General features: G+C 41.9%; 2 protein-coding genes and 1 non-coding gene across 3 annotated transcripts; 1 reads left to right on the top strand and 2 right to left on the bottom strand.

The window, feature by feature from the left end:
* Window positions 1–2433: 2433 nt before the first annotated feature.
* On the bottom strand, window positions 2434–11564 carry RANBP1 (RAN binding protein 1). The gene is made up of 6 exons (XM_086474034.1): window positions 11509–11564; window positions 9669–9805; window positions 7902–8059; window positions 5822–5950; window positions 3791–3856; window positions 2434–2805 (listed from the first exon to the last, which is right to left on the bottom strand). The coding sequence occupies exons 1-6, from the start codon at window positions 11521–11523 to the stop codon at window positions 2681–2683; spliced, it is 630 nt and encodes a 209-aa protein (XP_086330160.1). The 5' UTR covers window positions 11524–11564; the 3' UTR covers window positions 2434–2680.
* LOC147414314 (small nucleolar RNA SNORA77) lies at window positions 3570–3702 on the bottom strand. Its single transcript, XR_015183934.1, has one exon. It is a non-coding gene; the product is annotated as a small nucleolar RNA SNORA77 (small nucleolar RNA).
* A 636-nt stretch (window positions 11565–12200) lies between the features above and the next one.
* On the top strand, window positions 12201–19880 carry TRMT2A (tRNA methyltransferase 2A). Its single transcript, XM_009961687.2, has 11 exons — window positions 12201–12811; window positions 13505–13613; window positions 14107–14288; window positions 15090–15204; window positions 15465–15580; window positions 16226–16337; window positions 17407–17529; window positions 18157–18232; window positions 18725–18841; window positions 19066–19162; window positions 19495–19880. Exons 1-11 carry the CDS (start codon window positions 12201–12203, stop codon window positions 19781–19783), a joined length of 1947 nt encoding a protein of 648 aa, XP_009959989.2. The 3' UTR covers window positions 19784–19880.
* The last annotated feature ends 521 nt before the right edge of the window (window positions 19881–20401 follow it).

The following is a 20401-nucleotide window of genomic DNA, read 5'->3' as shown; positions in this document are numbered from 1 at the left end:
ATCAATCGTAGCATACCACTTCGCTGCCTTCGACTCCAGTTCATGCTGGAGCTCTAGCATATCTGGTACAGCAGCACTCAACGGTGGCGTCACTTCGTTCAGGCCACGATAGTCTACTGTTAACCTCCACCCTCCATCAGACTTTTGCACTCGCCATATGGGGTGCTTTGAACCACCTTCCTCCACAAGGCCCGTGTGCACAGAACATCCTCTGGATCTTTGGGGACTATCTTTGTCCAGATTGCTATACATGATTTCCAGCACCACTAGTTCTCTCAGGTACTGGATGCCTTCATCTGCAGTAGTCCACTTTCCTGGTGAGGTTGCAAGATCTTCCTTGAATGGATATCTTGCCTTTACACTTGAGAGCAGCCATCTTCAGAGACTGCAAATTGCTGTCTCTTTTCCAATTCCTCTCTCTATTCCCCGGTCTCTAGCAAGGATCCCAGCTGTTGGGCTTCCCTACCTTCCAGCTGTTAACTGGCTGTCAGTCCTGTTATCCCAGCATCGGAGCATCCAGGCAGCAATACACTCACCCGGCTGACAGCTGTAATCTTTCTGCAGGTCTCAAAGTTCTGAGGTTAAGGACCAAGTAGTTTCTGCTTCTTGTTTGATTTCTCTTATTTCTTCCTCTGATTTCCTTGCTGAAGGACCAGCTTCTTGATTCGATACTTCTTCCTCCCCTGTTAATCGAGCATATGGACCTGTTGCTTTTCTTATCCACTGTTTCTTCTTCACTACTGGGGCAATTACTGTAGTCGTTGTTGTTTGGGTTCCCATCTCAGCCATGGTGTTCTCAGATGTAGTTTGGGTCCCTGCTTCAGCCACAGTCCTCAGAGTACTGAACTGTGGCTCGATAGCCACAAGCAAGGCCCCAGTACAGGGCTAGAAGCTGCTGGGTTTCATTGGGGTAGGTAAGACATCCTTCTATCAGGTGGTGCATTAGTTTGCTAGGATCGCTTGCCTGTTCAGGTGTGAAGTCCCAGGTTATGGGAGGTGATAACCGTCCTAAGAATCTGCCCAAATCCTTCCACACACCCTGCCACCCACGGACCAGCCACCTCAGGGCACTTTTCAGTATTGCCTGACCCAAAAGCTGTCTTCTCTTATACCAGGATGATGCCAGATTCCACAGAACCCATACCATGCCAAAAGTAAGAATGAGTAATATTAAACAACTCACATAAGGGTGAATGAGAAACTTGGGAGCCCGCTAACAAAATCATCCACATCAATTTCAGGTAGGGAGAGGGAGATGGATTCTTTCATCTTCTCCACAACATAGCTCCTGAAGCACAAGGCCATCACTACCAGGCAAGAGCACATAGCTATTGTTTGAGCTAGCACGCTCCCAAGCTCCTTCATCCTCCCCACACAATAGCTTCCCCAGCACATTAAAGCTATCAATACGATACCAAAGTACATAGCAACTGTTTGTACTAGCATGTCCCCAAGCAGAGCAAAATAAAGAGATAAGCACTGCAACGGCAACTAACAAACTCCGTGACCTGCACAGGAGTTTTGCCACTTAATAGCTACTACAGCTACAGCACACTTAATGCAAAACTGCCATTATCATGCCCCACACTGGGCGCCAAAAAGACTGTGGTGGTTTGGCCCTGGCCAGATGCCAGGTACCCACCAAAGCCACTCTATCACTCTCACCTCCTCAGCTGGACAGGGGAGAGAAAATATAACAGGCACGTGGGTCAGATAAAGACAGTTTAATGAGGCAAAGAGCCACGCGCGGAAGCAAAGGCAAAACAAAAGATCTTATTCCTTATTCTCTACTTCCCAGCAGCAGGTGATGTCCAGCCACTTTCTGTGAAGCAGGGCTCCGGCACGCATAGCGGTTGCTCTAGACAACAAACATGAAATGAATGTCCCCCCCTTCCTGTTTTCCCCGGCTTCTATTGCTGAGCAGACATCATGTGGGATGGAATATCCCTTTGGTCAGTCTGGGTCAGCTGTCCTGGCTATATCCCCTCCCAAGGTTTTACCCACTCCCAGCCTACTGGGAAAATGTTGGGGAGACAGTCGTGATGCTGTGTGAGCCCTGCTCAGCAGTACTCAAAACACTGGTGTCATCTAGCTACCACTGCACAGCACGGTGAGGGCTGCATCTCAGGCAGACCCATTACCTTAGTGTGCCAGGAACGCTCTATCACCTGATTCCAGAAGTCTGCTGCATTTCAAGAATTTCTGGCACATTCCCTGCTCGGGACCACACAGCAGAAAAAGTGTGAAAGACCTGTTATATTGCAGTTTTAGAAGCCACATAAGAAACAAGTACGTAATCTTAATCTTCCCTGTCAGTAAAGTCTGATAACCTAGTTAATCCACAACCATGATGATATTTATCTCAACACCCAATGAAACAAGTGTAATTCATAAGCTTTTAAAGTATACAGAAAACTCAGTTCTGTCCTCTGATGCTGTTTAAGTTTGTTTTATTCACTCTTTTGGATGACTATAAATAAGTGTTTCCACTATGGAAAAGAAAGTTAGCACAGTACATTGTCATGACTGGGGAATGGATTTTCTGAAGACATCTTCAAAAGGGCAAAAGCTTAGAAAAAACAACCTGAACGTTGAATTCAGTTCCTTATAAAGTCCCTTGTAAAAATAATAAAAAAAAAAGAGAAAAAAGTAAAGGAAAAACTGCAAGGCCCAGGATGATTTATTGCTTTTCTTCAGTTTTTTCCTTGGTCTCTTTCTTCTCAGATTCTTTGCTCTCTTCCTTTACAGAAAGCTCTTCTAGCTTTTCAGCAACTTTATCAGCACTATCATTTTTGTCTGTGCCTGCTAAGAGATTGATTAAGAAGAAAGTTACACACAGGCAGTACTGGATTTTTCTGTTACACGGAAAGAGCAGAGATGTGGAGGGTGAGGAGGGTGGGGACAGATAGATCTGTTTCTAATATGAACAAAAGCAAAGAAATTCTCCACTGAGCACTGGAGTGATTCATTCCATTTCTTTTCCTTTGGTAATTACCCTAGATGTCAGAATTTGAGAAATGCCACTTGCAGATTTTAATCACTAAATGAGAGCCTACTCATAGTGTCCGAGAAACACGTAACATTTGGTCAGCTTTGCTGCTACCAGCAACAGACTCCATACAGTGTCCAGTCAAGTCAATGTCTCAAGTTCCTAGCTTCTTGCTAATAAAACAAAAGCCAAGTTCCCCAGTTTCAAACTAGGGAATAGGAATTTCTTAAGACTGAAAAATTCTGATCTAAGTATCTGGAAGAGCATTGGCTGCAGACCACTAGTAAGCTGTACTTTAGAAAAAGGGAAGTGTTTATTTTACATGGTGAAATACCTTGTCATGTAGGCAATTCTACAAGGTGGTACATTAATGTAGTGGGAAAAAAAAAAAAAAAAGAGACCTGTGAAGAAATGCTACAACTTCATACACATTAACAACTATAACAATTAAGCATTCTACTTGCAAATTTATGGAATTTGGGAAGGGGAACCAGAAGGAGGAAATGTCACTGTAGTTGCAGTGTTCACAGTTCATTTGTGTACTATAAACCAAAAATGCTTCCTAGCAGCCGTTCCAAGAAGTAATGTCCCAACAGCAACTGTAACAGCCTTCTACAAGAAAGAAGGCAGTTGTCACTCCTGTGAACTATTACTCTTGCAGACAGAAAAAGCGCCTGAACTGAAGACTGCAGTTCAGCACAGAGTGAGTCTGCTAATACACAATGATACTCCAGGGGGCTATAACCACTCCAACAGCTAGAGAAAGTGGCAGGGTACTACGCTTTAGACTTTTAACCTTACCTTTCTTTGCTCTCTTGTCTACTTCATTTCTGCATTCTTCAAATTTTGCCTTGAATTTCTGTGCATCTGTTTCAGTAAAGACAGAATATTTTTTCGTTAGTTGTACCTCCTTGCAACCTTAAGCAAAGATACCCGAGTTTTGTGTAAAAGAAACTTGTGGGCACTTCTGAAGTTATCTAGTTTAAAATCATACAAGACTCTATACAAAATTCTTGAATCACATCTTTGTGCAGGAGCATTTACTTTCTTTAGAAAGTCTATTAAAACAGCTTATTTTGCACGATTTTTAAAACATAATGCCACAAGGAGCTGTTTTGTAGTTAACTCTCAGCTCTCCCTAGCCCACAGGAATATGATGTCAGAGACTGCTAATACAGCTATCTGCATGCAAAACACTGAACATTAACTTTGATCTACTATCCTTGTCAGCTACATTATATCCTAAAAGATCTCCACACCCTTACCATAACTTAGGCTACTTAGCATCAATAACGAAAGATAAAGCCTGTTTCATTAGTACAGCATTCAGATTCAATACCCAAAGGCGTGGACTCAAGCTATCCCTTGCTACATTAGCTAAGGAAGCATTAATCACACAGAATCACAGAATGTTAGGGGGTTTTGACCTAAGCCACCACTTGATTTAACAGTCATTCCAAGCAGCTGATCAAGTTACAATAATGTAGCTACACAATATAAGCAAGATGATGTAAAAGCAGACCAGGCAAGCTACTTTCTAACACCAGAACGATAAAGAAGATAATTTGGTATGCCAACCTGATCTGACTGACCACATGAGGTCACTCTTGCCCCACAGGAATTCAGAATCCACTCTGAAACTAGTCCATGCAGTATTTGTATCGATTCCTCTTCAAGCATCTTAAAAAGGACAGATACTTGAAGGGCATACTTACGTTCACCTGCCATCTGCTTAGTCAATACTGCAAAGGGCAAACAGGCAAAGAGGACTACTCCCTCAAGACAAAACACTCAATAAGCTAAACAGCCTCTACCAGAAAGAGGGAAAGACTTTTCAAAGATGAGCAAATAGTTGCCAAAACTCTTTATTTCATATTTGATTAGAAAGAAGCAAGCACCAAGCAGGTGGATCAGAAAGATTTATTTGGCTATATAATATGATGTTGGAGACTTGAGGAAAAGGAAGCAAGCAAGATATACTAATACTAAGCTCTGCCCAGATATAGGCAAATCCATCTAGTTTTAAAATATACAGCCACTTCATTAGCCATCTAGCATGTATGGAGAAGAGGTGGTTAACACTAAATTTGTGTGCCTAATGGTAAAACAAGAAACGCAACATTATTTCTCCTCTTTCATTTTGCTTCTTTTTTCAAGAAAAAAAAACACTTCTTTGATTCAGTCCTAAGGAGCTGGGAAAGCCAGACCGTCATTGAGCCCTGCTAGCTGATCCATATGTAATTGTAGATCTACTTTCTGTTCTGGTAGTCAGTGCAGTCACTCCAGACAGACCCATCAACTAGTGTGATTAGTTGGGTTTAACCAGCACTTCTCACTGAGTACTCCATTTAATTAAAGCAAAGAAGAGACTACATACTTCATTAAAAAAAAAAAAGTCAGATATTCTGCTAATGCAGATGGACCAGAAAACTCAGGTCATCATTTTCTTGCTTCTAATGCAAAAATGTCACCTTAACTACAGTTGAGCACCTGACATAAATGAAAGGAAGCTGCATGCATTAATCTCTAACCCATTACTGCTTTTAGTTTTACTCTAATTGGCATTACACTTGCACGAAATGGCTTAAGTTAAAAAAAGTGCCTAGGGCAGAAAGTTCTATAAATATTACTGAGACTTACTTATGACACTGTTTGTCAACACGTATGGTTAAGTGATTAACTGACTTCTCTCAGTTAAAGCAGTAATTAGCTAATGCTACCATGCAGTCGTAAGATACAGCATATCTACAACAGTGGTTTACAGTAGCGTTCAGACACGTAGCATAACAGAACAGTATATAATCAACGTAAGTTCAGTGCCAGTCCACTCACTCTCTGCATTTAAAAATCGGATTGCCAGAAGTTCAGGCTTGGGGCTTTCATCTGCAAAGTCAGCATGTGTGTTCCAGACCCATGCCCTGTCACTCCCAGCATTAGGCTTCAGCTCCATTAAGGGTGTGACTGAAAAGAAAGCATTAAAAGATGTACACAGTACAATAGCAAATGTTTTCCATACCAGCCTCCATAAATCTTATTTGCAACTGACTGCTATGGTTATGTAAAGCACTTTACACAGATTTACTTTTGGATAAATAGAAGACAATCGTGCCCATATATTTTTCCTTACATCCCCAAATACCATCATGCAAGACCATTACTCTATAAAAGAATGCTAGATTCCCTACCATTAAGAAACTGATTTAATTCTTGTTCAAAACAGATGATTGTGATACTAAGAGAGATACAGTCAGTAAGCACAACTCTGAAGAACAGTCAAATGGTTTAGGAGGAAAAGGCGTCCAGACAGACAAACAGCATTCATTCTTTTGCAAACTACAGGATTTTTTTTTTAACAGAGCCTTATTCCTACAATTAGTCATCAAACTAGGTTTAAAGCCCCACTACAACGTGTTATAGAACTCCGCAGTGCCACAAGGTGTGCACAGCGTATTTTTAATCCATTTGCTCCTTCCCGTTAAGTGGAGCCCTTTCTCTCCAAGACACTATAATCCCTTCACCCGACTGACTGGAGCAGTTGGAATGTTACTTCTCACACTACTCAGACTTTTTTACATTAGACACATGCAAAGTTTAAGCAGGGCTTTTTTTTCTTCCCTGACTGCTAGGTTCTTTGTTCAGTTCAGGAGAAATCTGAAGAGTCTACTCACTTTCTTGCATTTATCAAGTTTAGAGGTCAAATTGCATTTTGTTTCATTTACTGTTTTGCAAAAATGAAGAGAGTGCTATTGTCTGCCTGTGAGTCAGCATAAATTCAATAAAGACATCCATACTGAAAGCAGTTTTTCCAGGAAAAAGCCTTTTGACATGGATACTATAAATTTACCAATTCTCTCAACATGCAACTTTTATTTTCCTCAACAAAAGGTTTGGTGACAACGCTGCTTTCATATTTGCCATTTAATTTACTGAACAGGAACACCTGTGTCCTCTGAATACTCTGACTTTCTGAAGAGGTCTACCCAAAGAAAACAAGCATTATTGCTTCTGACTTCTGATTTGTATTAAAGCTACTTCAAACAAGTTATTTCCAGCTATCTAAACGTAGTTAACTCCACAGAATACCATATACTCTTCATATAAAAACCTGAGTATTATCAAAGCAAGTAAGTAACAAAGTATTACCAAATTAGTCTACTTGCTGCTAGTTATATTGACTTTAAAGTCTGTCTTGCCCTTTTGTGTTTATTTTTATTCAAAGAGGATCAAAGGAACAAACCTCTCCTGCTCCATCAGCTCTCAATACACATTCTTTTTGAATGAGTTAGCTGAATGTACCCCGTTCATTTCGGTTTATTTCACAAGCAGAGAAAGGCAGTCACAGATTAGTTTAGCACCTCAGTATCCGTTTCTGATGGCTAAGCAATTATTTCTACTAATTCAAACATTTAGCTCAAAGTAGTAAACTACTACATGACTGCTTATTTCTCAATCTTTTATGAAAAGCTAGCATATATTAATCTCCTATCCTAAACAGTATTAAGGCCCACATTTTCTACAGCCTATTAATCATTAAAAACACACACACACTCCCAGGAGCAATCCCATAATGTCTGTCTATCCCAGCTAAATTTTAAAGTGTCTTTGGAACACTATCAGAGTCTGAAGAAAAAAAACTCAACAACTTTTACATACAGCCTTGCAGGCAATCACCAAAACCAACTACAGCTTCTTTCCACTAATAACAATAAGCACTCATCGGTTTTGATGCTTGCAGCCTTGTGTGCAGAGCAAGAAAGAACTCTACAGTATAACATAAATCTGATGCCTGTTTAAAGACACACAGCAGTTATCTAGCTGCTACTAAAAAGACACTGAGCTCTTAACCTACAACATAGAATTCTACAAGCTTATTTTTTAAAAACAAAAATAAGTATAGCAATGTATAACATACTATAATGATTAGCACAGATTTTTAGGGTTTTATCCCTCCTCATGAGGAGGCGAATTGTTCCCTTCTCCTTGTGTTTCAGGAGTTTTACATCACCAGTTCCTCGTTCTTTCCATTCTGGAAGGTCATTCTCAGATGCAAATCGGAATAGCTTTGCTCGCCTTGAAGAAGAGAGAATTTAAGAAGTTAGCCTGCATGTAGAAACATTTATTGCAAGAGCATACTTGACTGAACAGTACAGTTGGTTTTTTAAAAGCAACACATGAGGAAACAATTCTTTTTGTAAGTTTCCCTGCTCTACTTCAGCATACAAATTTAGAAACTGATATGATAAACTCAAATTTAATAACAAACTACTAGTAATTACATAATAGCTACACTAAATTTCAACAGGTTCTGAAGACACTTTTAGGGGATGATAAACAGGCTTTTACACTAAGGTAGTTAATTAACAGGTGTTGCTATAGCTAGAGTTCTTTATATATATACACACTATGAATACAACTGCTCCATCTAACCAACAGTATATATTAATTCAAGAAACTGAGCAGCTTGAGGCTAAGTAAAGACTCCTGTATACTTCCAAGGCCAATGTTCGATCAACTGTTAACAAAGTGCCTCACCCTCTAGAGTCACTCATTTCCTTTTAACTCCAAAAACCTCGTTATTGCTATTCTTAAGTCAGGAATAAAGGAAGCTTAGTGCTGCACTGCAGTGCAACATACCTGCTTCAGAACATCACTGTTTAATCTTCCAAGATGCCAGTGTGCCAAAAGAGAAACAGGAGCAGTTTGGGACATTAGTCAAAACTGACCCAATAGACAGTCTGAGCTCTGCTAGCGAGGCATTTAAGACACTGCTATAGGAAAGGAAGCACCTGCTCGCACTACAGGACACATACAAAATAGACTTTTCTATAAAGAGCAAGGGATAGGGACTTGTAATAAGCCAGGTCCTTCAAGACAAGGTGTCAATGTTGGAGCAAGCTACTCAAACAGATACTCTGATGCAGACGAACTACTTTGTTCCAAAGCAAGGCCATCCTTCCTTCCAAGTCCAGCTGGTGTTCAATAGGTGATTCCCCTAAGTTTAGCTATGAGAACAACCAGCATTCAAGAACAGGATTCCTTTCCTCCTTCACCCCTTTGTAGACATAAAAGCGAACTTACAGAGCACTGGAATATAGATTATTATTCCCCCTACTTTTTAAATAATAATTAAAAAAATCTTCTTTCCACCTGATACTGCATGTCACATGCAGAGGCCTAACCGTCTGAGATCTCACCATCCCACTTGTCAGAAACTGACCATCACTTTAGCTTTTACCAGAATCTGTATAAAGAGAACTCAGATCTTTCTTCCAGATGAACAAAACCCTTCTGCAATTAAGTAGAAACAGTATTTTTTAAACCTATTTAAAGCAAACACATCATGGATCAAATTCAAAACACTTCTTAAGCCTTTAGCCTCCGTGTTTCTTCAAGCAGATCATACATCTTAAGCAAGCTATCCCAATTCGACAAGAAAGCATATCTAAGGATAAAATTATGTAAGACAACAGAAAGGTACTGCTGCAAATGCCCCAATACTGCGCTGCATCTATTGCTTTTATTGTTTCAGTATGTCACACATCACCCTTTACAACAGGGATGCACGGCAGCAATGCTACATATGCCCCATTTTTTTTCCCTAAGATACTTGTTTTATGCAGTGACCACACAATTTCAACATAAATAATAATAGAACAATATAGGGAAATATTCTATTTACATCTTAAAGAGTTCCTCCTCATCCTCTTCCAGAGTTTTTATTTCTTGCTCAGGAAGGGAAACTATGGGCTCAAACTGAGGGTCATGGTTAGAATCATCTGCATTTTCAGTAGAAGTATCATGCTCCTCATGTGTTTCCTGGAGAGAAAAAAAAAAAAAAACACAAACCCACAAAACTCGCTATGTACTTAAATTCTGAAGTACTCATATATGTGTTTAAAATGAAAACATTTATGACTATTCATCAATTAGATCTTAGTAACTGAAATACCCTGTAACAATGAAGAAAAATTATCATAGCTGAAAATAAATGGCTTTAAAGTCAAAACAGAGTTATACGAAGAAAGAAAAGAAAAGATATTTTTGAAGCACAGTTGCAAAGCTCATGAAATAATTTAAGTTTTTTGTTTTAAGGTTCTTTGGGGAACTTCAGGTTACGGGTAAATGGCCAGAATACTACTTCCTATTCAGTTATTTAGGAATCTGTCATAGCATTCGTTAAGCTTAAGAACTGGTTTTAGTACGCAACTAGTAAGTAAATGATAAAGCATCTCTAATATCTCATACATATGCACTGCCAAGAGGCATTCAGTAGAGAAGCCTAGAAGGGAGATTCATCTGCAAGTTTAATGAGGCCACAAACAGCTACCTCAGGTCAAGGGAACTGATTTGGAGTTTTTTGTTGTTTGAATAACAGAGAAAGGAAAAACAGTCTATACATTGAAGATACTTAAATCTTATTTTCACTTTATCTGCTCTTACAGGCTCTATTTAGAATATCCTTTACAGAGCAGGTACACACAACACATGTATAAAGCAACTGAAATGAAGCAGTCTATTTTTATTAAACAGTAAAAAAAAAAAGGGGGGGCAAGGGGGAAATTAGGTAAGAAATGTTACAAAATAAATCCTGGTTATGTCAACAACAGCTCATCAATTATCCAGTATGTAAGAAAAAAAAAGCAAGACAGACATTAAGACACCTCTGTAACAAGAAACAGAAAATAAACATTGGCCAAACTTTTATATATTGCCTCCTCCGGTAGTAAGTAGCACATCTCGTACTGTAACTCATCACCCGTTCTGCGCCTGACCAATTAATTACAGGAGCCATCAGAAAGGCAATAGCCACATGTGAGGGAAAGCAGATCCCGCTATCACGATAAGATCCCGCCCTGCCGCGATATAAAGCACGTGGGGCTACTCCTCTCGCCGGGCCGCGGCACGAAGGGTTCAGTCAGCCGGGCTGGGGGGAGGGGCGGAAAAGAGGGAGAAGAAAAGAGGGAAACGGGGAGAGGGGAATCACTCGAAAGCGCCCGAGTCGCAAAAGAAGCCGTGGCGTCGGCAAGAGGCTCCGGCTTCCTCCCGCTCGGGAAGGGACGCGGCCGCGCAGGCCTGGCGGAGCGGGAGCGGAGCGCCTCGGCCTCCCACGCTCCGCTCTGCCAGGGGCCAGGCCCCAGGAGGCACACGCGCCCGAGCCGCTGCAACGGCCGGGCGGCCCCAGCCCCGCCGCGCAGAGCCAGGCGGGGACGCGGCGGCGCTGCCGCTCCCTAACCTCCCACAAGGCCCGGGGCTCGTCCTTCCCGGCCCCGGGCCTCGCTTGACCTGGGTCTCCCGCCCTCCCAAGCCCTTCGGCTCCTGCGGGCCGCCTCTCGCCGCAGCAGGCTCTCGGGCCCTCTCTCCCCGCGGCCCTCCGCCGCCGGCCGGGCCCCACCTGTTTCCGTTACTCTCCCGCCCCCATCATCCGCCACCCCGGCCCACGCTGCCCCCTCTTTCCCCCTCAGCGCCAGGCCTTCCCGCCCCGGCCCTCCGGCCGGCAAGAGCGCGCCCGCTGCCCTCACCTTGGTGTCCGCCATGGGGCCGCGCTCGCTCCGCTCCGCTCGCCGTTACCGCCTGGCCGCCGAGCTTCCTGCCGCGCGCCCCCGCCCCTCCCGCCTTTACCTCATTCCCGCAGCCCGCGCCGCCGCCGCCGCAAGGCCTGATGGGAAACACCCACTTTCCGCCAGCCCCGCGCGCCCGCCCCGCCCCGCCCCGGTCCCTGTCGCTCCGCGCCGCGGCTGGCGGGTCCCGGCGCCGAGAGAGCGCCCGGCGGCCGCGTTGGCACCGGCCTGCGCCGCCGATCGCCGTCCCGGGCCCCTCCCGCCCCCGGCGAAGCTTTTTTGTTCTCCCGTTCCCGATGCGCTTCCCATCAGCCCTCGCGGCATGGCGGCGGCCACCCCGCGCCGCGACCCAAGATGGCGCCCACGTGCGTGACGGAGGGGGCAACAATTTAGTCGCTTTTATTATTATTTTTAAGCGACGCAGCTGACCCCACGCGCGAGGAACGGCAGCGGTGAGGGGCAGACATTTAAAATAATCTGTCGTTTCTCCCCCCCGCCATCCCCGTTCCTTCTGCAACGGTCTCTCGGTGACGCCACAGCCCCGCCCTCAGGAGCCCGGCAGGAGGAAGCGCGAGGTCTGCGCGGAGCACGCGGGGCCGGGGTTGACCTGGTGTCCGGGCGGAGGGCGGCTGGCGGCGGCGGCCGGCGGGAGCATGGCGGAGGGGGGCGAGCGGTGCCACCCCGGCGGCGCCGCGGCTCCCGTGCCGGAGGCCGAAGGTGGGGCTGAAGTGGAGAGCAAGGCCGGCGGAGGCGAGGGTGACCCCGCGGAGAGCCCTGCAGCCTGCCCCGACGTGTACAGATACACGAAGGGAGACTTGTTTACCTCCGAGATCTATAAAGTAGAAATACAAAACCTTCCCAAATACATCGGGTTTAACGATGTGAAAAAGTTCCTTGCCAAATATGGACTCAATCCTCATAAGATAAAACTTTTCGGGAGGCAGACGTTTGCGTTCGTGACGTTTAAGAGCGAGGAGGAGAGGGACAAGGCCATGAAGGTCCTCCACGGGGTTCTGTGGAAGAGCCGGCCCCTGAGCGTTAGGCTTGCCAAGCCGAAGGCTGACCCGATTGCGAAAAAAAGGAAGAAAGAAGAGGAGACGGAGCAGGGAGAGGCGAAGCGGCCGGTTCCCTCCAGAGCCAGCGGAGACGAGCCTCCGAGCAAGCGGATAGCCGACGTGGTGACCCCGCTGTGGAACGTGCCCTACGGAGAGCAGCTGGCCAGAAAGAAGCAGGAATGCGAACAAGTGCTGCAGAAGCTGACAAAGTAATTCCTCTTTGTAAAGCTACTGTAATGTTTACCAGACTTGACCTTATGTTGAGATATAGCTCAACTTGCACAAATTGCAATTTCTAAAATGAAGTAAGTTAAAGGTAGGTCAAAACCCAAATCCCCTGACAAATAAAAGATAATCTGTGATGCCGGGACTTGAATGCTGCTCCAGCTGACAAAACTTGCTATTGCTGTTCTTGGTCAGCCTCGCGAGACTGCGAATAAAGGGTCATCGTTTTAAGGTTTGTTGTTCCATAGGCCTGTGTGCCTGTAACATGGAAAAAAAACCTGGCGCTGTCAAACGGTGTAAAGTAATCAATCTGTAGAGATGGTGAATTTGCTCTTTAAAAATCCCCTCAAATTTTTATGCCTAGTCGTTGTAGATCAAAGTATCACTTCTATCTCTTGCCATACTTACTTATGTAGGTAAAACTGGCATTCTCTTCATGCATGGGTACATTGATGAATCTAGTACATACCTTCATAACTACGTTTAACTGTTTTTTCAGGTTACAGCTTTTACAAAGTTAGAGGGCATTTGCTTGTTAAAAAATTCTGCTGGAAGAAATACTCTGATAATCTGATACTTCTTTATGCACTATACAAAAAGAAAAAAAAGTCCTGTGCGACTGTTAACCTGTTTTTTCTAAATGTGTATTTTACGATTTTTGTTTCTGATTTGGGCAGGGAAATAGGAAATAACAACAGAGCTTTACTACCTTGGTTGTTCGTGCAGAAGCAGAAGTACAATAAATTGTGTTGCCCAGTAGAGGGAGTGAAAGCATCACCATTACAGGTAATGTAATCCCAGGTAAAGTGTGGAACGGGGTTAATGAGCTTAGGGTTAAATTAATCATTTGGTCTTAAGAGACAGTGGACAAACTGAGTATTTGACTTCATCTTGTAATGAATGATGAATTTTAGACGTTGCCTTTCATGTAAATACTGTGTGGAAATATTTACCAAAAGGAGAATAGTTACAGTTAACTGGATAGGCTAACTTTGAAGTGAACGTGCTGTCCCTACAAGCTTGTGTTGTAGGCTAATACAAACATTCTTCAACAGAGGCAATATATCGCTCTTTAAATAACAAGACTTGCTAATACTTTTTCATTATTGCTGTTAGTTCTCATACACCAAAATCTGCGAATATCTTCCCTATGAACTGAATGTCCTGTGTCCATTTGCAAATACATTTAACCATATGAGGGTTGTTTCAGGAGAAACTTGGCATGTACAAATAAGTAAGTGCTATGTAAATATCTTACATAACTTTATTTTAAATCTAGACTGAATATCGCAACAAATGTGAGTTCTTGATTGGGATTGGTGTAAATCAAGAAGACAAAACGGTGGGTTGTCGTCTTGGCAAATATAAGGGTGGTACATGTGCTGTAGTGGAGCCATTTGATACTATTCACATTCCTGCTATTGCCAAAAAAGTAGTAAAAGCTTTCCAAGACTACATAAGGTGAGCATAAGTAAAATGAGTTATCCGTTTATATCTTACTCAAAAATATTTATAAAATTAAATATTATTAAAAGTTTAGTATTTGTTCTGAGCTTTAAATCTAAGATCTCAACTTTCAGCAATTCTTTGATGTTTACATCTTGTGCCTCAGTCACTGGGTATTTTTCTCTTGCTCGTGCTCAGCTGTTCTGAGATGGAGGGACAGGTACCAGCCAAACAGCTTTATTGCAAGCAATGAGATGTATAAGTCTACAATGAAAAGTGTGTTATTTGAGAGTTTCTGCTGCTCAGAAAAAGGCTTTTTAAAAGAGGAATTTGGATAACAAAGGTCGGTTGCTTCCTTGGATGAAGACTCATCCTACAACAAGGAATAAAACAAAAGTTGTAAGTTTATGCAACAATACTTTTTAGAAAAAGTAATTAAATCCTCAAAAATGGAAACCTTGGAAGAATCTCGAAGATGGAAAATTTGAACTTGGTATGAAGCACAGAAGCCAGGGAAGGCATCGTAAAAAGTTCTGTCCTTCTCTGAATGCGGTGAGAAGCTGCCTATAATCCTATCTATAATTTTGGATGGCTTAAAATGGGTAAAAGGATTGTGAGAAGCAGGGACAGATTATTAGGAGGTATTATTTATTCATCAGTCTCTTTTTTTCTTTTAATTAAGATGTGGAAGTCATTCTTTTCTTGACAAACTTAACATTTTTCGTCACTTTGCATGATGAGCTTTTGTTTCAATAAATTGTTGAATGTTATGTAAAGTAATTCTCTGTTAAGTAACTGAGCTTCTGAAAATTGCAGGTCAACCCCTTACTCAGTTTACAGCCCAGAAACCTATGAAGGTCACTGGAAACAGCTCACAGTCCGTACCAGCAGGAACAGCCACATCATGGCAATCGTTTATTTTAATCCTCAGGTATTCAAGTTGAAATATAATGTGCAGCTCAGACACACAGCTTTAAAAATTACATAAATTTGACTTTATGAATAGTGCATGCGAAAGAGAAATAGAATAATTACTTGGTGTAGTTTACCTTGCATTACTACTCTTCCATTGAGACTGGTCTGATACATGCAAATGAGCAAGTAATTAATATGCTTATAGAAGGCATACACTTAGTCATATTCTAAGTCACTAATATGATTATTTTCCCTTCTTTCAAATGAAACCTTTAGAAATTAGGTAAAGAGGAGCTAGCTGACCTGAAAACTTCTCTGGCAAAATACTTCACAGAAGGGATGGGAAAGAGCAGTGGTGTTACTTCTCTGTACTTTGTGGAGGAAGGACAAAGGTGAGGGAGTTGACTTTGCTTTGGGGGATTTTGGCGGTGGCTGAATTTTTGGTGTTTGCAACAGAAAAGTAGGTAGTACTTCCACACCATTATTTTTGTCTATTTCATAAAAGTAGCAGCAGCAGCGTTACCAATTTGTTGAACAGTTATTTACCTTTTCCACAAAAGACTCCTGAAATTTCCAGTTCTCTGTGGTATTCGCTGGATAAAGGCAGCTGGAGTTTCAGTGGGTGAACCCACTACTAGTTGCTGGCTGCCCAGCTGTAGAAGTGTTTACTGCAGTAGATGGATTCTAATTATCATCAAGAACTTACTTCTGCCTCCTTCCCTATTTTAAGTGATTTTTTTTAATCTCCCCACCCTCTTCCACAGAGCACAAGGCTCACACCATCTTTATCTAGAGACAGTAATGGTCCTACTGGTGACATCAATGGAGCAGTTGTACACTGTAAGAAGAAAATGGCCAAGAAGATAGAGGACATGATAAATGTTGGCCCACTATAAATTACTGCTTAGTATGTACTACTACAATTTTTAAGATGACTACAGCTGTAGTAAAAATTGTAATAAACGTGTTTGTCTTCTTTCCTTTTTTTTTTTTTCTTTCTTTATTTTGTTTCCCGGTGCCTTGCCCTCCCACCGCAGGAAATCTCCCAATCTAGAAGACTTGCCTTTAGAGCATGTGGCTGGTGATAAGTACATCTATGAAGAACTTCTTGGCCTAAAATTCAGAATTTCTCCTCATGCATTTTTTCAAGTAAGGATGATATGATGTTGCTAATTTAGCTGAGTTTGCATTAATGCCCTTACGCTTGGCTAATGCTCTTTAACAAGATGTTGTGTACCTAGAGATTTAATCTTTTATATATTTGGTGTGATTAATACCGAGTATTAGGCTTGGCTGTAAAAACAGTGAATGAGTGTAAATATGGTGGGAGCATGTTGAAGACAACTTTTTTTTCTTTTTACTGGTTCAGTATCATTCACCTCCTGCTGAATGGCAGCCTTTATGTATACAGAACATGCAATATGTAGTTCAGGAATCTTTGTAGTGCTAATTTTTGTGTGTTTTTTCAAACTTATTTCTGCCCTCCCAACACTTTAAAGCCTCAGCAGGTAGCCTATATCATTGAAGTGGAAAGCATTGAAATAGGAAGGAAGTATATTATTACTTGGCATTGTAAATATGTTGACATTTAACTATGTTTTATATTATTTGCCATAGATTACAGGCTGCTTTTTTTTTCCACAGCATGCTTTTCTTGCTCTTCAAGACAAAGAATATGCTTGCTCTAGAGGCACTAGTTTAGAAAGCTTATTACACACTACTTCCTTAACCATAATGTGTAATTACAGCATTTACTTTAAAGCAGTATTACACACAAGGTTAAAATAAAGCTTGCGGAGTGTATTATCATGGTTATATTCTCCTGGTTTTGAATCTTTCTTACTTCCTATTCAAGGAAAGGAAGTATTTTTAAAGTCTGGAATTCACTTTATTTCTTAGCATTTTGCTTAATTATTTTGTCTGCTGTCTCCTCTAGTTTCCACACTTCCTTTTTAGGTACTGTAGAACAAGTCATGGTTTTACTAGAATATAGATAACAAAACATTGCTTCTCGGAGAGAACTGAGCAAGACTTTTAACAACAGAACGGTGATCTCTTAATGTGTGCTGGTCTAGGTCAGGGATTTGTGATTTTAACTTCTATGTGAAGTTGACTTGTTTCTTAGACTCAAGAAAGAGAAAACCTGCTGTCCTAAGGCTCATTAAAACACATTTACTATTTATCAAGAAGTAGACCTATTAGAAGCATGATTTCACAGGTAAACACACAAGCTGCAGAAGTTTTGTATACCGCCATTAGGGAGTGGGCGCAGCTGAGCCAGGAGAGCACCGTACTTGACATTTGCTGTGGTACAGGAACTATTGGGATTTCTTTGGCAAAGGTGAGTGAGCAATTCCTCTTCCTAGATATAAGCTACTTTTAACAGAGGTAGATCTTTAGTTGTGATTACAATGAAAGAAAATAGTTGATGTACTTGAAATGTAACATGTATCTTAGTTTTTTAAATTAATTTCTAATTCAACTACCTGCAGCTGTTTTACCAAATCACTATGAAAGCTCACCCTTGTGTTGAGCAGCATAAATTATTTTGAAACTAATTCAGTCAAAAGAGGCTGTAGTTCTGTAGGATAAAATTTACTAGAATCTATCCACTTAACTACTTTGGACTTTCTCAGAAAGCTTTGGATATGAATAACCAACATTTCTTACATAATTTTTAGAGCAGAGCTTGTTAGACCATATAAGGTCTGGCCCCCAAAAAAGACAGACACCAACATAACTGGAGTCTGTCGCATACAGGTGGGATAAAAGGTGTTCATCCCACAACTTCGGTGTAGAAAGTCCCTGTTTATTTGCGCAGGTCCCTTGTCAGCCTTTTTTCTAGCTGCAAGGCAATAATTCGCTGACCAGGTGCTCGTAAACATTCACGTATAGTAGCGAGTTGCTGACGCTGTGAATAACGATTAAATCTACATACCAGACAGATCTTTTTGCCTTGATTCTATAGAAAGTGAAGAAAGTGATTGGAATTGAACTCTGCCAAGAAGCTGTGCAGGATGCCAAAGTGAATGCCCAGATTAATGGTTAGTTAAACTAAAATGCTAAGATCTTTATTTGTTAAGTACAGTAGTTGTATAGCTAGTTTAAGTTGTCTGAGAACTTGGAATCACATGTTGTTGATGGTAATCTTCTCCACTTCAAATATTTAACATGGTATTTGTTCGCAAGAGGGATTAGTCTGAGAGATCCATTTTCCTCTTAACAGCTAGCTTGCCTTTTTTTTTTCCCCTCCAAAAATAAAACATTTCAGTGTAAAAGTGAGATGAAGCCACAGTTAATAAAACATTAATGGCAGCTATTTTTTGTGGAGTTTTGCTTTAGTCCAGATAATGGAAGATGCTCAAGTTACTGTTGTTTAAATGATCTGAAGCACCAATGATTGTTTAAATTACACTGATTTCAGGGTAGACTAAACAATTCAGTTTCTAAGGCATCCAAACTTAATATCCAGTTTGAGTGTACTGAAAGATGCTTTGACTAGATAAATACTCTAACATATTTTCATTTTTTTATAGAACTGAATAATATTGAATTTCATTGTGGGAAGGCAGAAGATATTGTTCCTTCCCTAATTAACATATTGGCTCCTCAGAACCCGATTACTATTGTTGATCCGCCACGAGCAGGGCTGCGTAAGTTTACCTTCTCTTGCTTGAAGTCCGTCCTCCTAATTGGTGTTTGGTGGTGAACCCAAGAAAACACCCATGGAATAAATTAAGCAGGAGGCTTCAGGTATAGCTTGAAGCAACCAGGTATTGCAACAGTTTTGTTCATGCTGGAGTATAACCTGAAATTTTTGTGAGTCTGTTGATGCACACAGAACTGGTAAACAGCTGTCTTGGTTTTGATCATCTAGATTCCAAGGTAATTCTTGCCATTAGAAGAGCTGAACATCTGAAGAAGCTTATCTATGTATCCTGCAATCCCAGAGCCGCAATGAATAACTTTGTGGAGTAAGTATTTCTTGCCTAAGTTGACTAAGTAAATGTGGTAGGAAGAAAAATATGTGCTTCTTGTGGGCGAGGGACCATAACTGGATTTTAACTCTTAAGGCATATTCATTGAAGCTCACCTTTCACCAGAAACAGTTGACAGCTGCTGCGCAGCAAGCTTGGAACCGTATTGCCCAATACATAAGTAATAATGGAAGTAACTAGGGGTGGTGAATAACTGTTGTGGAACTGAGGCTTGGGGAAAAAACCCAACCTTTCATAGAGGAGTAGCAGTGACGAACAGTGTACTCCGATGTTAATACAGTTCTTCGTCCCCTTTCTTTCCCATCAAGCCTTTGCCGGGCCCCTTCCAACAGAGTGAAAGGAGCTTCCTTCCGTCCGGTTAAAGCAATGGCTGTGGATCTCTTCCCTCAGACCAGGCATTGCGAGTTACTGATACTCTTTGAAAGGGGTGACTATACAAACGGGAGCTCTGCTGAAGCAATGCCTGATGCTACCCAGGTCACAAGTGCAGGGTGTGACCCCGAGGGCTTGGATGGCACCCACACACCTAACACTGATGCGAGCCAGGCAACGCCCGTATCTGCAGATACTGCACTTGAAGAGCGGGAATCACCTTAACTCCTCAAAGACACTTTCCAGAAGCTGCTTTTGCTTGTTAACTGCTTCAGTAACATTGTTTCTGTACATCCAGGTAATAAATCTGTACAACAGAGTAGCTGCAAGGCTTCCAAATTATTTCCTCATCCAATTTCAATTAAATTTCATTATGTACTATTAGGCCAAATCCTGCTTTTCTCCTGCCCTCGGGGAAATTCAGGTGAGTGAAATAACAATATACAGGGTGGTCTCCTTTAAACAAAGTTTAAAGGTTTGAACTTTAAACAGTTCAAACAGCTTTAAGTAAAAGTATTCCACAACTCTATTCAGCTACAACTATTTGAAACCTGGGCTGATTTTTAATGCAACACCATCCCTTCCAGTGTGAGTATAATACACCACACTTCAAGTGTTAGTGAATAGCTGCTACAAATCCACAGCTGAGCCACCAAGCGGCAAGGAGGACCCTGCAGATGGACTGAACACAGGATTTAATTTCCAAGTGCACAAGGATCTTCGCTCAGGCATCTTTCCAGCTGTTTTACTTGGAGCCCTGCGCAGCAAGAGAAAAAGGCAGCTGTATCGAATGCAAACCCTTAACCTAGGGAGCACGTACTGCAGGCCCCCAGGTCACAACAG

The sequence above is a fragment of the Leptosomus discolor genome, chromosome 16, assembly GCF_034619465.1.
Source record: "Leptosomus discolor isolate bLepDis1 chromosome 16, bLepDis1.hap2, whole genome shotgun sequence".
Taxonomy (NCBI): domain Eukaryota; kingdom Metazoa; phylum Chordata; class Aves; order Leptosomiformes; family Leptosomidae; genus Leptosomus; species Leptosomus discolor.
This window is presented reverse-complemented; position numbering and strand designations above follow the sequence as displayed.

Excerpts from the sequence above, each read along its gene's own strand:
- RANBP1 (XM_086474034.1), bottom strand. Across the intron at positions 8,060-9,668 it reads GAGGAGGAACTCTTTAAGAT|GCGAGCAAAGCTATTCCGAT; the intron begins GTAAATAGAATA and ends CTCTTCTTCAAG. Across the intron at positions 3,857-5,821 it reads CCGATTTTTAAATGCAGAGA|ATGCACAGAAATTCAAGGCA; the intron begins GTGAGTGGACTG and ends TTACTGAAACAG.
- TRMT2A (XM_009961687.2), top strand. The coding sequence starts at position 12,201 with ATGGCGGAGGGGGGCGAGCGGTGCCACCCCGGCGGCGCCGCGGCTCCC. Across the intron at positions 17,530-18,156 it reads TTGGGATTTCTTTGGCAAAG|AAAGTGAAGAAAGTGATTGG; the intron begins GTGAGTGAGCAA and ends TTGATTCTATAG. Across the intron at positions 19,163-19,494 it reads GCAATGAATAACTTTGTGGA|CCTTTGCCGGGCCCCTTCCA; the intron begins GTAAGTATTTCT and ends TTTCCCATCAAG.